Raw genomic sequence first — 16,990 nt, forward strand, 5'->3', positions numbered from 1 at the left:
GGAAGTGCTGCACACATGTGATATTTTATCTAAATAATCCTGCAGCTCTGCTGGTTCCAGATATAGCTGACCCAATAAGTTGACAGGAAAACACCTTCTTTCTAAAACCAGCATTTATTTTGGAGCTTAATTTTAGTAGCATTTAGGTTTATTGCCCATTTCTGTTGCTCTTACATATTTGGAGGAGAAGCAGACGTTGGATGTGACGCACACAGTTCTCACAACATTAAACTTTCATCCTTAGTAAAACACTGTAAAACTTTTGGAAACGATGAAGACAGAGCTGCTCCAATTTAGTGGCATCATTAAAACTGAGATCAAACAAAACTTCTTCTTTGAGGTCAAACTGTTTCAAGGACAATTCATTGGCCTGGGAGAGAAATCAAGGGTAATTTTCTCTCTACAACATGCTTTAGTTTCATCCCTATGCACATATTTTTGTCATATATAAGGGGCAGCTTCCCCAGAATTTACCACTTGGAAATGTTTCTGCTTTGGAAGGACTGACTGACATCACAAGGCAATGAGCCAGAAGGACACCCAGCCACTCTCATCCCGAGCAAGTCCTTCCAAATCCCCGTCTGTTCCCCTTTCCATTGGGCTGAATGATGCCTTGTGAAGACCGAGTACTGAATTCCCTCCCACACTCTGTCACAAGGGGAGGGAGGATTTCTGCAGGAACAGAGGTTTCTGTTTGACTCTGCTGCTCAGTTTCCCTGTGGGCAGTACCAGTCAGGTCATCTCTCTGTGGCTTTGGAAGGGGCTGGAGAGCAGGGGCTACAAGGAGTGTGGAGAGACAGCAAACCAGCAGAAATTCCATCTTCTCAACTCAACAAAAAAATCTGATGGGTATTGGTTGTGTCACACCCCAAAATGCTCCAGTTTTGCTGCTGCTCTTCAGTAAGGAGCAGTAGTGCCTGTGGACAGCAGGTGACTCAGCGTCACACAGGGAACAGGGGGTCACAAGGTGGGGCAGGCACTGCTCCAGGCAAACTGCAGGAGGAGGATGAGCCATGGAATTTCCTGAGCTGGGAGGAACCCCCAAGGATCAGCCAGTCCCACCCTTGCCATCCCTGCCACCCCAACGATCCCGCTCTGGGCATCCCCGGGAGCAGTGTCCAAAGGCTCCTGGAGCTCTGGCAGCCTTGGGGCCGGGACCATTCCCTGGGGAGCCTGGATAGTACCCAGGGCTGGCTCATGGCAGGAGCAGCTCCAGAGAAGGCAAGGCCAGCCTGGACTTGGCTCCTTCCAAGCAGACAAGAAAATGCAAACCCTCCTTTTTGTGGGACAAGTGGAAGCACATCAGGGTCTCAGGAAATGACAGCACAAGAACAAGCAGTGATGGAACTGGGAACTGGAAACGAGCCACAACAACCAAGGGGATTTGGGCACACCTCTCTGCCCTCATTTCAGCTGCTTTAATAATAAAATATGATCCTGCAAGGTCAGGGCTTCCCTTGCTGTCAGCTTCTCCTCCTTTGCCATGAGGTTTGTGTTGAGAAGTGCCTGTACCTGCTCAGGTGAGTGGACACTGGGCACAAAACTGAGCTGGGGTGTTCCCAAACTCAGTGACAGGAAAATCCTTTTCTCAGGGCTGGCTTGTGTCACAGCTGGCCCCAGCATCCACCTTGTGAGCACCACCAACCAAGATCACCTCAGACTCAGCGCCTTCCAAATTCACCCCCCTGCCCCACCCTCCTCATACCCCAAATCCACTTTCCCAACCCCAAATCTGCCACTGTCCCAAATTACCCTAAATCCCTCCCAAGCCACAAATTCACTCCCCTCAAACCCAGCTCTGCCCCCAACCCTAAATTCAAGTCCTAATTAATCCTTCCAGCCCCAAATCTACCCCCAGCCCCAAATCCACCCTTCTAGGTCCAAATCCACCCTCACAGCGCTAAATCCTTATCCTCCAGCTCCAAATCCACCACCCAGTCCCAAATCTACCCCCAAATCTCCCCCAAATCCACAAATCCACCCCCCTCAGCCCCAGCTGCTCCCCCCCGCCACCCCAAATCCACACTGCAGCACCAAGTCTACCCTCAAATCCAACCTCCCAGCCCGAAATCCTCATCCCCTGGTCCCAAATCCGCTGCCCAGCCCCCAATTCTCCCCAGCTCCAAATTCAATCAAATTTTCAGACCTAAATCAATCAGATGTGCAGACCTAAATCCCCCCTCCCCAGCCCCAAATCCTCATCCTCCAACCCAGATACACCTCCCAGCCCCAAACCCTCATCTCCCAACCCCAATCTCCCCTGCAGCATCTTATCCTTCCCACCCCCCCGAACATCCCATCGCCCCCAAAAGCCAGACTCGTGTCGGCAGTAGCGAGTTTTATTCTCCAGTTCCTCTCCCAGGAGCGGGGCGGGCTCAGAGGGCGCAGTTCCCCTCTCCGTAGCGCCGGCACCTCATCACCTTCAGGTAGGTCTCCACCTTGTGCAGGTCCTTTTTGAAGCACGACAGCAGCCCGTAGTTCTTGAGCAGCGCGTCCTCGCCTCGCAGGTGGAGCTCGAATTTCTCGTAGGAGGATTTGAGCAGCTGGGCGCCCCTCGGGCTCCGCTCCTCCAGCTCCTGCGGGACAGCGGGGCGTTCCAGGAGAGCGGGGCCGGGCAGGGGCATCTCCCGGGGATAAACCTCGGGGAGAGGGCAGGGGGATTCCCCCCCCCCCCCCCCCCGGCTCTTAAATGGGATTTCAGATGTGATTTTGTGCGTGTGTGTGGCAGAACGCGCAGGTGGATTGGTGCCGCGCTGAGCGTGCCAGTGACACACACGGGGCTGCGGGGCTGCTCCTGGCGGGGCTTAAAATAAAGGTCAAATCACAGAATCAAAATCTTTGCGGCTCCTCCAGACAAGGAGATGGAGAACTGCACAAATAATTCTCTCTTCCCCCACTTTCCCAAAGTTCTGATCCAGCCCCACATCTCCATCTGGAGATCTGTGATCAGCCACTCCCCCTGCTGTGCTCAGCAACAGAATGGTTCTGGTGAAGTAAAAAGTCATACATTGGTGAAAAATTAATATTTGTGTAATTTCTGTCTGTGGCTTCCCAATACCCAAACACACGTGGAATGCAGAGTAAAATCTGCAGTGGTCCTGATTTCTTTGCTTGCTTACTCCAGCACAGAAGTGTGCTGTTGGAAGTGTGTGTGCTCACAGGGCCTGACTTGCAGAGTTATTTGATTGCTAGAAGATGTAAATAATGATCCAGACTCATTTCTCGCATCTACAGCTGTGAGAAATGGGTGATGCTGGCAGATAAACTCACAGAATAAGCATAACTGAAGGCTGTCCTGACAGATAATGGGCAATTTAAAACAACAAACACAAAATTAAGAAGACCTTAAAGGGACTTATAAAAGAGAGTGAGAGTGACGAGGGGAAATGGTCTTAATCTAAAACTATTCAGGTTAAGTCTCAGGAAGAAATTCCTCACTGTGATGGTGTTGAGGCCCTGGCACAGAGTGCCCAGAGCAGCTGGGGCTGCCCCTGGATCCCTGGCAGTGCCCAAGGCCAGGCTGGACATTGGGGCTTGGAGCAGCCTGGGACAGTGGGAGGTGTCCCTGCCATGGCAGGGGTGGCACTGGGTGGCTTTAAGGTCCCTTCCAACCCAAACCATTCTGGGATTCTCTGACAAGATCTTCCTTGGAGGGATTACCCTCCAGCTCTCAGCTTGGAGTGTTGTATTAATCGAAGAGGGAAACACCAGAGCAAGTCCTTCCCTGCACAAAAATATGTTTATAAAATGTTGTGAGGTTGCAAACCTTGCAAAATTTGCCCCATTTCAAAGAACTTTGCCTGGAGATATAACAAACATTGTGTTGCTGTTTGTCCGATGTATGTCAGCAACTGGCAATTCTTTGGTGCTGGGTTTGGAAAGATTTTGGATCTGTAATGTTGTGATTCCTGGTGGAACCTGAGGGATTGTGGCACTGCTGGTAACACCTGTCCTGTGTTCTTACCCTCCTCAGTGATAGGACCTGTGCACTGGAGGGTCATGATCTTGTTATCTAAAGGGAAGCAAAGTCCAAAGGATGCCCTGTGGAAGGCAGGGAGATTTCTCATGGTCTGTGGATCCTCGAGACTGCCCCGTGCCTGGAGATCTCTGTTATTCCACAGTCATGCTGGGACTTACCCTCATCAGAGCTTGGATCCCTTCTTCCAGGTCCTTTAGCTTTTCATACACCCTGTCTGAGGTGCCAAAAACCAAGTTGTTTGTGAACACCTTGCTCAGGTACTGCACTGGGGTCAGCCAGGACTGGATGAGAACCAGGGAAAACCGGAGAAGCTCCATGTCCTGAAATTGAGGCAGAAAGGTTCAAAGCTAAGTAGGTCCGGTGTTTTGTGGAGTCCTTCCCCCTCTGGAACAGCCTGGAGTGACCCAGAGAGGGACACTGCTCCTGCAGCTGTGCTGAGGGCACCACCCAACCCCATGTGCCATGTGCAGACAGCAGTGTTCTCATCCTGGAGCTGGGAATATGATTTATAGTGTAACCCAGGAGAGTCTGCAGGGTTTAAATAGCAAAGAAGAGAGAGGAGGGTGAAAACACCAGAGGTCTCACAGGTGGAAACCCTCTGATCCTGCAGTGGGGACTCTACAAACAGGTCTGTGCCTGCCCCAGTTCAGAACTCACCGACTTCTGCTGGGCATCCTCCTTCCCCGTGGGAGCAGGGATGGTTTCTGAGTAGCAGTAGGCTACCTGGGAGTTTTTGTTGGTGTGCCTTTGGTCCTCTGGGATGTAGCTGCGTTCCTGTGGAGACATCCCAGACACACTCAGGTCTGCTGTCTGTGGACTGGAGAAGAGCACAGAGAATTCCCAAACTGTCCTGTATGGTTCCTCTTTGTAAGGAATAAATGGGAGACAGGAGGTGCCTCTGGACAGGGTGGAGAGCTGGGAAACAGGAGTTTGTGTGTTGGCACAGCAGCTGCCCTGAAGCTCTCCCTTTCCCTGGGGCAAGGTGCTGCTCTTCAGTAAGGGCCAGTTGTGCCCGTGGGCAGCAGGTGACTCAGTGTCACCACAGGGTGTCACAAGGGTGGACAGACACTGCTGCAGGCAAACTGCAGGAGGAGAATGAACAGAACACACCTGGACAGGTTCTCCCAAGGAGGAGACGATCCCCAGGGACAGCCTGTGCCAAAGGGACAGCCCGTACCAGCTCCTAACACTTGCTGGGTTTAAGCACTCAGACCCTCCCAGGGCCAAAAGTGACCAACACAGGGAAGCCCAGCAAAATATCTGTGTCACCTCCTGGCTGCTGCTGTGCAGGGGGTCTGGACACAGGTGGAAATGGCCCCAAGGAGGCATCAGAGAGGTGACAGTGTCCAGGCTGGTGGGACACAACCTGTCCTATCCTCTTAAAGTTCTTTCTCCTCCCTGAGAGCTGGCAAAGACACCAACAGCTGGGAATTCTCTGGGAAGTTCTACAGTCCTGGAACCATCAAGGAAACACAGAGGAGATGCCCTCAGGCCACAGCACTCACAAACTCCTTGTAGGTCTCGGCAGCCAGGAGGTGAAGGTGCTGAGCCCTCAGCACAGCGTTGGCAAACAGGCTGGACAGGGGCATGGCTGGGAAGGTGGCAGCTGGCTGTGGCCACTGCAGTCCCAGGGTGATCACAGCAATGGCCAGAGGAGAGAGCCAGGACCCTGCAAAGTGGAGAGGAAGGTGTTGGGAGTCCTTGGGGACTGCTGAGAAGGAGGTGCCACCTTGGAATTCATTCCCAGCCTGTTCTGCCTGTGCTGGATCCACACTCACCTTCCATGGTGCCCTGTTTGACACTGGCTGGGCTCAGCCCTCCCCAGAATCGAGGGAGACCCTGGAACTGGACCTGCCCTCAAGGCTGCTCCCAGTGTGACCAGCAGTGTCTTCCTGGCTGGAATTGTGGTTGCCCCATGAAAACTAAGGGGTGTCCCTATGGTTTTCCCTGACACACTCATGTTTTCCCCTAGGCTTTGTCCCTGCCCTCACAGGGACAAGAGCTGTGACATCACCTGTGCTGTGACCAGCTGCTTTTGCTCCCTGGGTCACACCTTTAGGATTTCGTGATCTTGGCCAAGCCTAAAGGTTTTCAGCCCATGACATCCACCACAAGTTTTCTCACACACACCACAAAGCTCATCGCAAAGAAAGACACTTAAAGGAGGAATACCCTGGAGCCTGTAGAACCTGGACATTACTAGACATTATCCTCATCTCTGTCTGAAGTTTGGAATATGAGTTTTACTATCCCTGCCAACATTTATGGTAATAATAACTATTATAACTGTGGCTTGATTTTATTCTTCAAGCTCACAACACTCTCCTTGCCCACTTTAGGTTAAAGATTAATTCATGGATTAGAATCACACTTCAGGGAAAGGTTTTCTTTTTCATGGATTTAGAGGTTGCCCTATTTTAATTTAGGGATGGCAAGGAGTGTGTGTAGCCCAGAACAGAACCACCCCATCATCATCATCTCCTGTCACCCTACACATCCAGCAGTGAAAGTCCTTTAAAACTGAAATAAAATGTACCTGGAGCCATTTCTGCTGGTGAGTTGCTCAGGTGTGGCTTGGTTGGGAATGTTTCCTCCTTTCATCTGGTCAAGGAAACTGTGGAGCCCCCCCTTATATAGCAGGGGGTCTGTTTAAAATGGATCTGTGTGTTCATGATCACAACAACAGCTCTGCACATTCCCCCTGCATAAATGCACAAGTGTTCACGGTGGTGCTACCTCATCACAGGCATTTTCACAGATGTGCAGCTTGGGCAGCTTTGTTTGCCTCGGGATGAGACCAGTGCCCCATGATTTCATCATAATTCTCCTGTTTATTGCAATTAAAAGTTTCCTCATCACAACAAAACTCATCCCAAATCAGATCATGGTGGAATTGGTTGTATCCTCCTGATGTTCCTGCCTGGCTCTGCAGCCTTGGCGCACAGGTCACGGGGCTGACCAGTCAGTATGGGACATTTCTGGCTTAAAGGAAGTGGCAAGTGGCAGAAGGAGAGGTTTAGGTTGGATATTAAGGAAAAGTTCTTCCTGAAAGGGTTGTCCAGCTGTGGCACAGGTGCTCAGGGCAGTGGTGGAGTCCCCATCCCTGGAGGGATTTAAAGCTGTGTGGATGTGGCACTCGGGGACAGGGGTTAGTGCTGGCCTTGGCAGTGCTGGGGGAATGGCTGGACTGATGCACTTAGAAACCTTTTCCAACCCAAAGGATTATCACACAGAATTCTGTGATGTTTTCCCCTCTATTATTTGTGGGGATAGAGCTGGCTGGATGTTGTCAGATGAATCCTATTTCTGACAAGGAATTGCTTCCAATTTCTCCCAAAATGTCAAAAGTTCAGCAAACGCTTTTGCTGAGCTGGTTTGTCACAGGTGTGACAAGGAGCTGTCCTGCCCTGGTGCTGGTTTGGATTCCAACCTGCCCAGTGCAAATCCAGAGCTCTGGGAGCTTTCTCTGATCCTCAGCTGGACAAGGCTCTGGGAAAACCTGGTCATGAACAACTTCCTGCTCCTGCCTGAGATGCAAATATGAAATACCATGGGATTAAGGAGAGTAAGGGTGTGGAAAGGAGATAGGAGGGATGGGGAAGAGGAGACGGGGAAGATGGAATCAGAGAATCATGGAGTGGTTTGGGTCGGAAGGGACCTTAAAGCCCATCCAGTGCCACCCCCTGCCATGGGCAGGGACACCTTCCACTGTCCCAGGGTGCTCCAAACCCCGTCCAGGCTGGACTTGAAGAAGAAAGGACACAGCCCATCCCTCCCTGCTCTTGAGAAAAACAGAACCTGGGATGGGCAGCTCCAGGGGGTATTTAAAGGACTTTTATTCTGCATAAAGCCCCCATTTCCCCAAACTACACTAGTTTGGCCTTTGTCTGGTGTTCAGGGGGTGTCCTGTGTCGGGAGGTTGGTTTGGCTCCCCCAGGACCCGGGTTTGCTGTGTGTGGCTTCGGTTTCCAAGCAGCAGCATCACCGGAGCCGCTGGAGCTGCTGGAGTAGAGAGAGGAGCGCTGCTCGATAAACATGAGAGAGAGCAGGGCTGTTCCGAGAAGCCCCCGGGTGTTGCTGCTGGAGACGCGGTGGTGTCACAGGGAAATGTCAGTCCCAGCAGCAGAGGGAACAGCGGGTCCTGCCGCTATCAGGTGTCCCGTCACCCCATAGCAGCAACATCTGGGCGTGTTTTTGTGTTTTCTACAGCAGGTCGTGTTTAGATCTGTCAGCGCTGCTCAGGGATGAGCCGAGCCGCAGCTCCCCAGCGCAGCCCTGAGTGCGGCTGCTGTGTCACTGCAGCTCCTGCGTGTCCTGCTCAGCTCTGCTGCTGCCAGCGGGGATAAATCCACATGATTTGTGCCGAGGGCTGCCCGAGGCTGCCTTTGTCCCCAGCGCTGTCTGGGCAGTAAATGAGGCAGAAGCGGCGCATGAGGAGCTCCGGGCCGGGCAGAGCCGCGCTTGCATAAGCGGCTCCCAAACATCCATTTTCTGGCTCTCCAATCCCTGCTTTCCCAACCCACAGCATCCCATCTAAAGCAGAACCACACTCCGTGATTTCCACATCCCTTGGAAGAGAAAAATCCCCTCCATTCTTTTCGTGATGGCCCCGTGTCCACCCACCTTTCCCTGAGCTTTTAAATAAGTGAAAGAGCTTTTCCTGGAGGCTCCTGGTGATCCCCAGCCTGGGGGAATCCTGACCGAGGAGCTACTGCTGAGCCACAGCCCAGCTCTGCAGAGGTTTAGGGTGTGCAGGATTATCTCTCTTAACTCACTGCTCCAGGGGGAAATTCCATTTCAGATTTATGGGGATTATTTACCAGAGTAAAAAACCAGAACTGCTGAGTTTCACTGAACTCCTGTGGAAAGATGAGGCTGAACCCACAGGTTCAGCTCCCCAGGACTGCAACCCCACCTGTCTGCCTGAGCATCCCAATGGAAAACAGGGATTTTCCCTCCCTACAATTACCTGGAAGGAGGTTGTAGCCAGGTGGGGCTCGGTTTCTTCTCCCCAAGACAAGAAGAAACAGCCTCAAGCTGTGCCAGGGGAGGTTTAGGTTGGATATTGGGAAAATTCCTTTCCCTGAAGGGAGTGTCCAGCCCTGGCACAGCAGCCCAGGGCAGTGCTGGAGTCCCCATCCCTGGAAGGATTTAAAAGTTGTGTGGATGTGGCACTTGGGGACAGGGGTCAGTGGTGGCCTTGGCAGTGCTGGGGGACACAATGATCTTAGAGGGCTTTTCCAGCCTGAATGATTCCATCATTTGATGACAGAAATCAGGACAAAATACAGAGCCTGGGCTGTATATACTGAAATATTTATTTACATTAAATGTGTTTTAAACACAAACCACTCTCAATATAGAAAGAAACCAACCTCCATCCCCAAGGTCCTTGGAAACTACTCCAAGCATTTCAAATAAACCAACAACACTACAGAAATATTTATTTACTTATGCCATTTTAAAGGAGGCCAAAGCCCTGGGCTGAGGGAGCAGCAGAGCAGGACTGGGGTCACAAAAACTGCTTTTGACATCAGTGGTTCCTAACCAGGTGCAAACAGCAAATTTTCTTTATTTTTTCTATTATTCTGTTTAGTCACTTGACTGAGTTGTTTGCATTCAGGAAAATCTGAGGAATCTGGAGCTGGGAAGGCCAGAAAAAACTTCCATCTTCCATTTGGAAACTGAAAACAAGGAATGGAGGGATGAGCTCTGTTAGTCCTAAAATCTTGGCAAATGTGGCAACCAGGAACAGCCAGTTCTTTTTTCTCCCTGTGAATGCTCCTTTTTTAAATTAACCCATTTTATAAGTAAAATATGCTTAAATAGCTTTTATATATATATGGCAGAACTAATTTGGGGTAGTTCTATTTAACTAGTAAAAATAAATTTTAAAATTCTGTTTTGTGCTGTTTAAACTGAATTCCAGTTTCCCACAGAGGTGCTTTACTGGTAAAGAACCATCCTGTTACTTCTGAAAAGCCCTTTTTGCTTAGAATTTTACCCTCCTCTGGCTGTTTTTGGGGTGCAGAGCAGTTGCAGGAGCTTCTTGGAGCCCAAAATGTTGTGAAACATCAGGACACAGAGGCCTTGGGCTCTCTGAGAGGGGACAGTTTGAGCCACAATGTCCTTGTCGCCCTTGCCCAGCCAAGCCCCCACCCCCACTGTGCCCCCCCAGCCCCAGTTTGGGTGCCTGGCTGGCCCTGAGCCCACCAGCTGCCATGCCAGAATAATTTCTTTACAAACCCAGTCTCCAGATGTTTTTCAGCTTCTCCTTCAAGACCATATCTAGCTGAGAGCAAAGCTGCTGGTCCTGGACCCCGTTCTCCTGCTTTGGATCCTGGTGATTCTCTTTGTCCCATCCCAAGCTGATGTTTTGGGATTTTTGAGGTCCCCACGGGAGCCTCACATCTGCTCTTGGCTTCCATCCCTGCCTGCCCTCAGGGTGAAGTTTGAGGAGGTGACGTTTGGTTTCCAGCTACGCTGGACCCAAAAAGCTGCTCGTTATTCCCAGGAAATCAGCACCAGGGTTATGGGACACCCCTGGAATGGGCATGGCAGGATGGAGCAGGATGAAGATTTACCCATTACCTTTATTAGAGTTTCCAAAGCAGTTGGAGGTTTGTGACCCACAATTTACAACTTTCCCAGATGTTCTGAGGTCACACATGTCCCTCCCCATGGGGATGACCTTGTGACAAGGGCCAGCTCTTGCCTGGAGAGCAGCAAGCCTTTGGGTGAGACCTTTCTCCTCAGCTTTTCCACAGTCTTTGGAAAAAAAGAGGTGCTTTTGGGGAATCCTTCACCTCAGACCTCTGCCAGCTGGGCCTGTGGACACAGCTTTGACAGCTGCAGATTGGCCCCAAATCCTTGCAGTGCCCGGTCCTGTCCTTCCCGGGGTGGTGGGGTTGGAGCAGAGCCCTCATTCCCAGTCCTTCCATGGCACTGACCAGGCTGGAGCTCAGTGCTGGGCGTGGGGCTGCCCAGGCTGTGGGACCAGTTTGCTACTGGGAGATCACAGGTGGCTCCTAATTTCTACAGAGGCTTTAGGGGTTGGTCTGTGGGGTGGGGACAGGGACAGCCCCGGTGACACAGCCTGGACACGAGCACCCGAGGGCAGCAGGCTCCCAGCCCTGAGCTGGGCTGTGCAGGTGTTTGCAGCCCGGGAATGCAGCCCAGCATCCAGGATCCAGGATCCAGGCAGCTCCAGGGGATCGGTCCCCATGGGGGCTGGCAGGGCCTGGCAGAGGGTGCAGGACCCCTCACTCTTCACCTGGGTGCTCCCCCACTGCCCACTTGGCCTTCACATCCCGGAAAGGAGTGATGTCCTCGTAGGTGGCCATCTGCTCCACCTCCAGCCCCTGCAGCAACAACAAGGATGGTGGGACATGGGAGGAGGTTCCAGCCACAGCACATCCCTTGGGACACCCAGCTGGGGACCCTCCCAGGCTGTTCCCCCTGAGACCAGAGCAGCTTCTGACAGGGAGAGAGGATGGAGATGGCTGGATGTTGGCTGCTGGATGTGCACTGGCTGCTTCTTGGGCAGCTCAGCACAGCTGATGTGGAATTTGGGAAGAAGGTGCCCTGATCCCCCTCCCAAGGAAGGGGCTGCTGGACCCCCCAGCAGATAACCAGCACAACCCCTTGTGCCAAGGCTCAGGGTGGTGTTAGGAAGGTCCTGCTATCATTAATTACCTCATAGGTGTGGTCCTCCTCTGGGCTTTTCTTCTCTTCACCCTGTGGAGAGTCAGACATTGGTGTCAGCACCCTCCAGGATCCCCTGTCCTCAGCCTTGGTCCTCCAGGCCAGCTCCCACCACTTCCACAGGCACATCCACGGAGTCCCCATAGAGCAATTGAGATGGTTTTGTTCCCACTTCAGATATCCACGTTCCCACCCACAACCCCAAACCCATCCCATGCCCTGGGATGCACTGCAGGACACCGAGCCCAGCTGGGGACATCCCCTCTGCTGGAGTCACTGTCACTTGCCTTATCGTGGAAGAGGAGGATGGGGATGCTGATGAAGATGACGAGCATGATGGACTGGATGATGATGATGGCGTCTTTCAGAGTGTTCCTGTTCTGGATCTGCTTGATGCTGGTGGTACCTGGGAACAACAGCACAGGGAGAGCCCAGGTCTCACCTCTCTGCCAGGCTGGAGGGAGAGGGATTAGCTCGGCATGGCCAGAGTGGGTCACAAAGGTGGGATGTGGGGACCAGGGAAAGACCAGAGCACTGCAGCTGCCCCCAGAATTGGCATCATGGACCAGCTCTGGCATGGGACACCTTGGGCAGCACCCGGCAGTCACCAGGAGCAGGACAAATCTGATTTATTAGAGGAACATCCTGGTTTTTGCAGGATGGACATGCCAGGGCAGACCCAGGGAGGTTGTACTGCTCCTTGGGGCTGGCAGTGAGGAGCAGAACCTCTGTGGTGCTATAGAGCACCCACAGCTGGGCTGGAGAGGGTCCCACCGGCACAGGGAGAGGAGGAGGTGTGAGAGCACCATGAGGGGTTCATATGGAGGGGGAAATGGGAGAGGAGAAAGAGCATCTCCTGGGGTGCAGGAGAATGGGGAGCTGCCACTCACCCATGACCCGGAGCTCTGTCCCACACGAGTGCAGCTGCTCCTTCTTCGCCACACCCTTCCTGTCGCACACGTAGATCCCGCTGTCCTTGTAGCTGGTCCTGAAGAGGGTGAGGTTGATGGAAACGTTCGTCCTCTCGATGCTGTAGCCAGGCATGTTCTGATCCAGCACAGAGAGGTCATCCCTGTCCTCTGCTGTCTTGTACCACTGCATGATCTGCGGCTCCTGCGAGTAGCAGATGAGGTAGATGGGCATGTTCTTCTTGACGGCCACGTAGCGCAGGTTCTGGTACACCGGGGGACACCTGCCACCTGCAGGGGACAAGGCTGTCACTGCAGCCACTCCCGTGAGAGCCCCCCGGCACCTTCCGAACAAAGAGCTTCCCATTTTCATGCTGCCTTTGAACATCCGGCTTGGTTTTGATGAATTATCCTCATCCCAGGCTCCCCAGGGAATGGTCCCGGCCCCGAGGCTGCCGGAGCTCCAGGAGCCTTTGGACAGCGCTCCAGGGATGTCCAGGCTGGGACTGTGGGGGTGTCCTGGGCAGGGCCAGGAGTGGGACTGGATGATCCATGTGAATCACTTCCAATTAGGATATCCTGTGATTCTGTGAGATCTGAGGCTTTTGGTGGAAGTCTGCTTTTAATGGAAACTCCAATTTTCTGTGGGAATTTTTGCTCCAATACTTCTGTCCTGCTCCCACCCCTCTCTGTGCACATTTAGTTAATCCCAGCTCCAAAATTACAGCCTGCAGAATTCCAGCTGGTTTCTCTTTTGCTTCCACTTTTTTTTTTTTTTCCTTTTGCTTTATTTTGTAAATTTTGGCCATGTTTTAGTCCCATAGTGGTGACTTTGAGAGCCCATTTGGGTTGCAAAGGTCACCCTCAGAGCCCCATGGGTAGGAATGGCACAAGGACAATGGCACAAGTGCTGTGGCACATGCCCAGTGCTGGTCCCAGACTTGCTCATGCAGCAAATGCAGAGGGAAAACCTGGGGGTGCTCAGGAAAGACAAAGCAGATCCAGCTTTGCAGAGGGAGAGGGAGGTGCAGGATTGGGGATGAGCCATGAGGGATGTCACAGCCTGGGAATGGCCTGTGTGGGGGGAAAGGTGGTGGGACAGAGGCTCTCTGGGGACAGGAGGGACCCTGGGGACACACACAGGGGAAGGGCCTGACAGGTCTGAGGGTACCTGTGCTGTTCCCGGTGTTGGTCTCGTCTGCTGAGATCCCACCTGCAAGACAGGAGAGGGCCTGAGATGGTGGCCAGGAGCCCACAAGGATGTCCCTGGTGGGATGGATGCGCCCTGCCCACTGTATATGGATGGAGCTCTGAGGAGCCACAAGAGAGCCCTGCTCAGAACACCTGGGGCAGTGCAGGTCTGGGTACAAACCCTTCCATTTCCATCCTGTCTCCGGAAAATTTTCCAGGTTGTTTTTTGATCAATACCCCAGTGAAACATGCACTCTATAAGGTCCCCGAGGCTGATGCCTCTCGAGAGGACTCCAGATACTCCCAGCTCTGCATTTCCACTCTCTGAATCAACCAGAAACCCTTCCCTGCTGGGAATTCCTGGGCTCGGAGCCCTGTGATGGCCAGGGGTGTCCCCAGCTCCTGTGGCCACTCAGCCCCCCAGGACAAGGGCTGTGGGTTGGTGCAGTGGGACCTGCAGTGCAGGAAGCAGGGTGAGCTGGGGACCCCCCCAGCACCCACGGGTGCCCTGCCCACAGCTCCAGTGCTGCTGGGCCTGGTTCCTCTTGCTGCAGCTGGGCAGGAAGCCCAGCCCTGTTTACTGCCCTGCTTGAGCGCCCAGCTCCCTCCTCTCGATGGAGATTCACCAAACCCCATGGAGGAGCTGGCACAGGGCTGGGGCTGCAGCACTTCCCTGCAGCTGCAAACCTCCCCATCCCCAGAGGGAGAAAAAGGAACAGAAAAAGAAGAAAGGTTCAGTTCCTCAGCCTGAGCTTTGTGCCACCCTCCTGCAGACTCCCAGCCTGCAGGGACCTCCTGGCTTGGACAGGGGCTCCTCTCATTGCCCCAGATCTCCTTCCAGGTCCTTGCTGCACTGTTCACATTCAGCACCAACACCTCTGCAGGCAAATCCTCCCTTCTAGCCCCATTCCAGTTTTTTCCAGGATGGGAGATGCCTTTTGTCCTGGCTGTGCCCTGGCTGTGTGTCCCTGTCACCTGCAGTGCCACCAGCCAAGGCTTTGCCCTCCAGGTTCTGTTGGTGTTTCTAAAGGAAGACCAGGCTGGTCCTCCACCTGAAAGCCTGCACACCCCCCCAAGTCAGGAGTTCCACTGCAGCCACAGGTGACAAAGGGAACTCCCCTGTCCTCCCCCGAAGTCATCATGAGAGCCAAGTTCAAACCCTGCAGCCTTGAATCCATGCTGGACTTGTGTGGGCACCACAAGAGCCCTTTATCCTGTGGGCACACGTTTCCCTCTGAGGGTGGGATCTGCTCCAGGTTCTTGCAGCTGTCCCTGCATCAGGCAAGAGGAGCTGGAAGGGGACAGGAGCTGTGTCCTGGGCTTTGTTACTGCTTCTCCAAGGGGAACAGTGCAGAGATGTTCACAGACCCCACAAATCACCCCAAAAGCCTTTTTCCTCCCATTTCTTCTCTGCTCCTGGGCACTGAACCCCACAGAGCAGAGACATGGCTGGGCAATGTGCCAGCTCCATCCCCAGGCCTCTGAGAGTAATAAATGGTAAAAAAAACCTCAACAACCCTTCTTTCCTGTCACCTGCAGCCCCAGCCAGGCTGGCTCTGCACTGACTCGGCCAAAGCCACCTGTGTGCCCCAGAATGTGTCCTGGCTGCTCGGCCCCGAGGGAAGCAAAAGCCAAACCCAAGGCAGGCACTGGGCTCCGAGCCCTCTGTGCCCTCCAGGGCTCCCTGGGAGTCTCCCAGCACAGAGCAGGACTGACAGAGACCAGCACAAAGCTTAAAATTGTGCTGGTTATTAAAATTATTAAAATTATTGCCCTGAGAGGCAGAGCTGGGGGAAGCCCCTGAGCAGGGGACACACCATTGTCCTGGCTCCTTGCTCTGAAGTGCAAACCCTGTTTGGAGCCTACCTGTGAGCAGAGCCAGCAGCCAGAGGGTCACCTGGAGCAGCCAGAGCCTCGTGCCCAGATCAGCCATATTTCAGTGCCCAGGGCAGGGAAACATCCACCCTGTGCTTCTGCAAAAGCAGCGGCTGCTCCCACTACCCTGCCTACAGCACCTAAAAATGGCAAAGCTGCTGCTCTGCACGGCCCCTTTCCTGCTCATGTAAATCCTCCCCGCTGGGGACTTTCCCTCGGGGCTGGTTTTGAATGCGGTGCAGACGCTGCGGCGGCCGTGCCTGTGGGCTGGGCTCCCTGTGCTCCATCCATCCTCCTGTCCCTCCGCATTGTCCATCCCCGTGTCCCTGGGCACTGCCCGCCCTCGTGTCCCCTGCTGGCTCCCAGTGGTGCCAATATTCCCTGGGGGTGGCCGGGGCTCGTGTGGACCTGCAGCAGAGCTGGCCATGAGCCCATCTGCGAAGCAGGAGGTGCCAAACCCGAGCTGAGCACGAGATGTGCCCAGGGAATGGGATTGGTGCTGCCTGGACACATCCCTGGGGGGACAGGACAGGATGGGGGTGATGCCCAGGGTTTCTCCTCAGCTCCACCCAGATCCCCCCAGGGTGTTTGTGCCTGGAAGGGACAGGCAGGGATTGATGGTGGCCCAGAAGCCAAGAGTTGCAGCAGGAATGGGATAAGAACAGGGGACATTTGTGGGGCTGCTTGTTGTGGGATGCAGTGGGATGAGTCCCTCAGCTCCCATTCCTCCACCCCAGGGAGTCCAGAAATCTAAAATCGTAGAAACATGAGTCAGTCACAAAATCATTATGGTTTGAAAAGACCTTTAGGATCATCAGCTCAGCAGGACCATCATGATCACCACGAACCCATGTCTTCAAGTGCCACATCCAATGTTTTGTGAGCACTTCCAGTGAGAAGATGAGAGGGGAAAATGGCCAAAATAAGGAGTTACTTGGGTGCCAGCCATGCCCACCCCCTTCTCCACACCCCATCTGCCACTTCCAAGAGCCTTCTCCATGGAACCCTTGAGAGCCAGGCCCCAGGGAAGCACAAGGAGGCCCCCCAAGGTGAGTTCTGGTAAAAAAGCAGTTTCCCCCAGGCTCTGCCCCCCTGGTTGTTGCTCGTTACCGGCTGTGGGTAAGCACTGAACTGTAACTCCAGTGAAAAACACCTTTGGGTTCTTCTGCCAGGCATGGTCCCCAGAGCCTGGTGCCACTGCCTGGGGCCTCCCCAAACCTTCATCTTCTGCAGGCTGGGTTGGTTTTTTGCCAGTTCTGAGCATCTGATGGGTGCTGGGAACCAGCCCCAGCCTCACTTTGCATGCAAAGGGACAGGAAGCAAGAGAAATAAA

The 16,990-nt window shown here is 53.5% G+C and overlaps 2 protein-coding genes across 3 annotated transcripts; both read right to left on the bottom strand.

Annotated features, from left to right (window-relative positions):
• Nucleotides 1-2,375: 2,375 nt before the first annotated feature.
• LOC131588749 (somatotropin) lies at nt 2,376-5,764 on the bottom strand. Its single transcript, XM_058857659.1, has 5 exons — nt 5,758-5,764; nt 5,485-5,648; nt 4,637-4,753; nt 4,138-4,299; nt 2,376-2,576 (listed from the first exon to the last, which is right to left on the bottom strand). The coding sequence occupies exons 1-5, from the start codon at nt 5,762-5,764 to the stop codon at nt 2,376-2,378; spliced, it is 651 nt and encodes a 216-aa protein (XP_058713642.1).
• Nucleotides 5,765-9,359: 3,595 nt separating this feature from the next.
• On the bottom strand, nt 9,360-15,780 carry CD79B (CD79b molecule). 2 transcript variants are annotated; one of them, XR_009279675.1, is made up of 7 exons: nt 15,649-15,780; nt 13,763-13,804; nt 12,574-12,882; nt 11,971-12,089; nt 11,675-11,716; nt 10,226-11,340; nt 9,360-9,663 (listed from the first exon to the last, which is right to left on the bottom strand). XR_009279675.1 is itself a non-coding variant. In XM_058858001.1 (6 exons), the coding sequence occupies exons 1-6, from the start codon at nt 15,713-15,715 to the stop codon at nt 11,242-11,244; spliced, it is 678 nt and encodes a 225-aa protein (XP_058713984.1). In that variant the 5' UTR covers nt 15,716-15,780; the 3' UTR covers nt 9,360-11,241. The 2 variants fall into 2 exon arrangements, 1 of the variants encoding a protein (XP_058713984.1); XM_058858001.1 differs by having other exon boundaries at nt 9,360-11,340.
• Nucleotides 15,781-16,990: the final 1,210 nt, after the last annotated feature.

This window comes from Poecile atricapillus, chromosome 27 (assembly GCF_030490865.1).
Source record: "Poecile atricapillus isolate bPoeAtr1 chromosome 27, bPoeAtr1.hap1, whole genome shotgun sequence".
Classification (NCBI taxonomy): Eukaryota; Metazoa; Chordata; class Aves; order Passeriformes; family Paridae; genus Poecile; species Poecile atricapillus.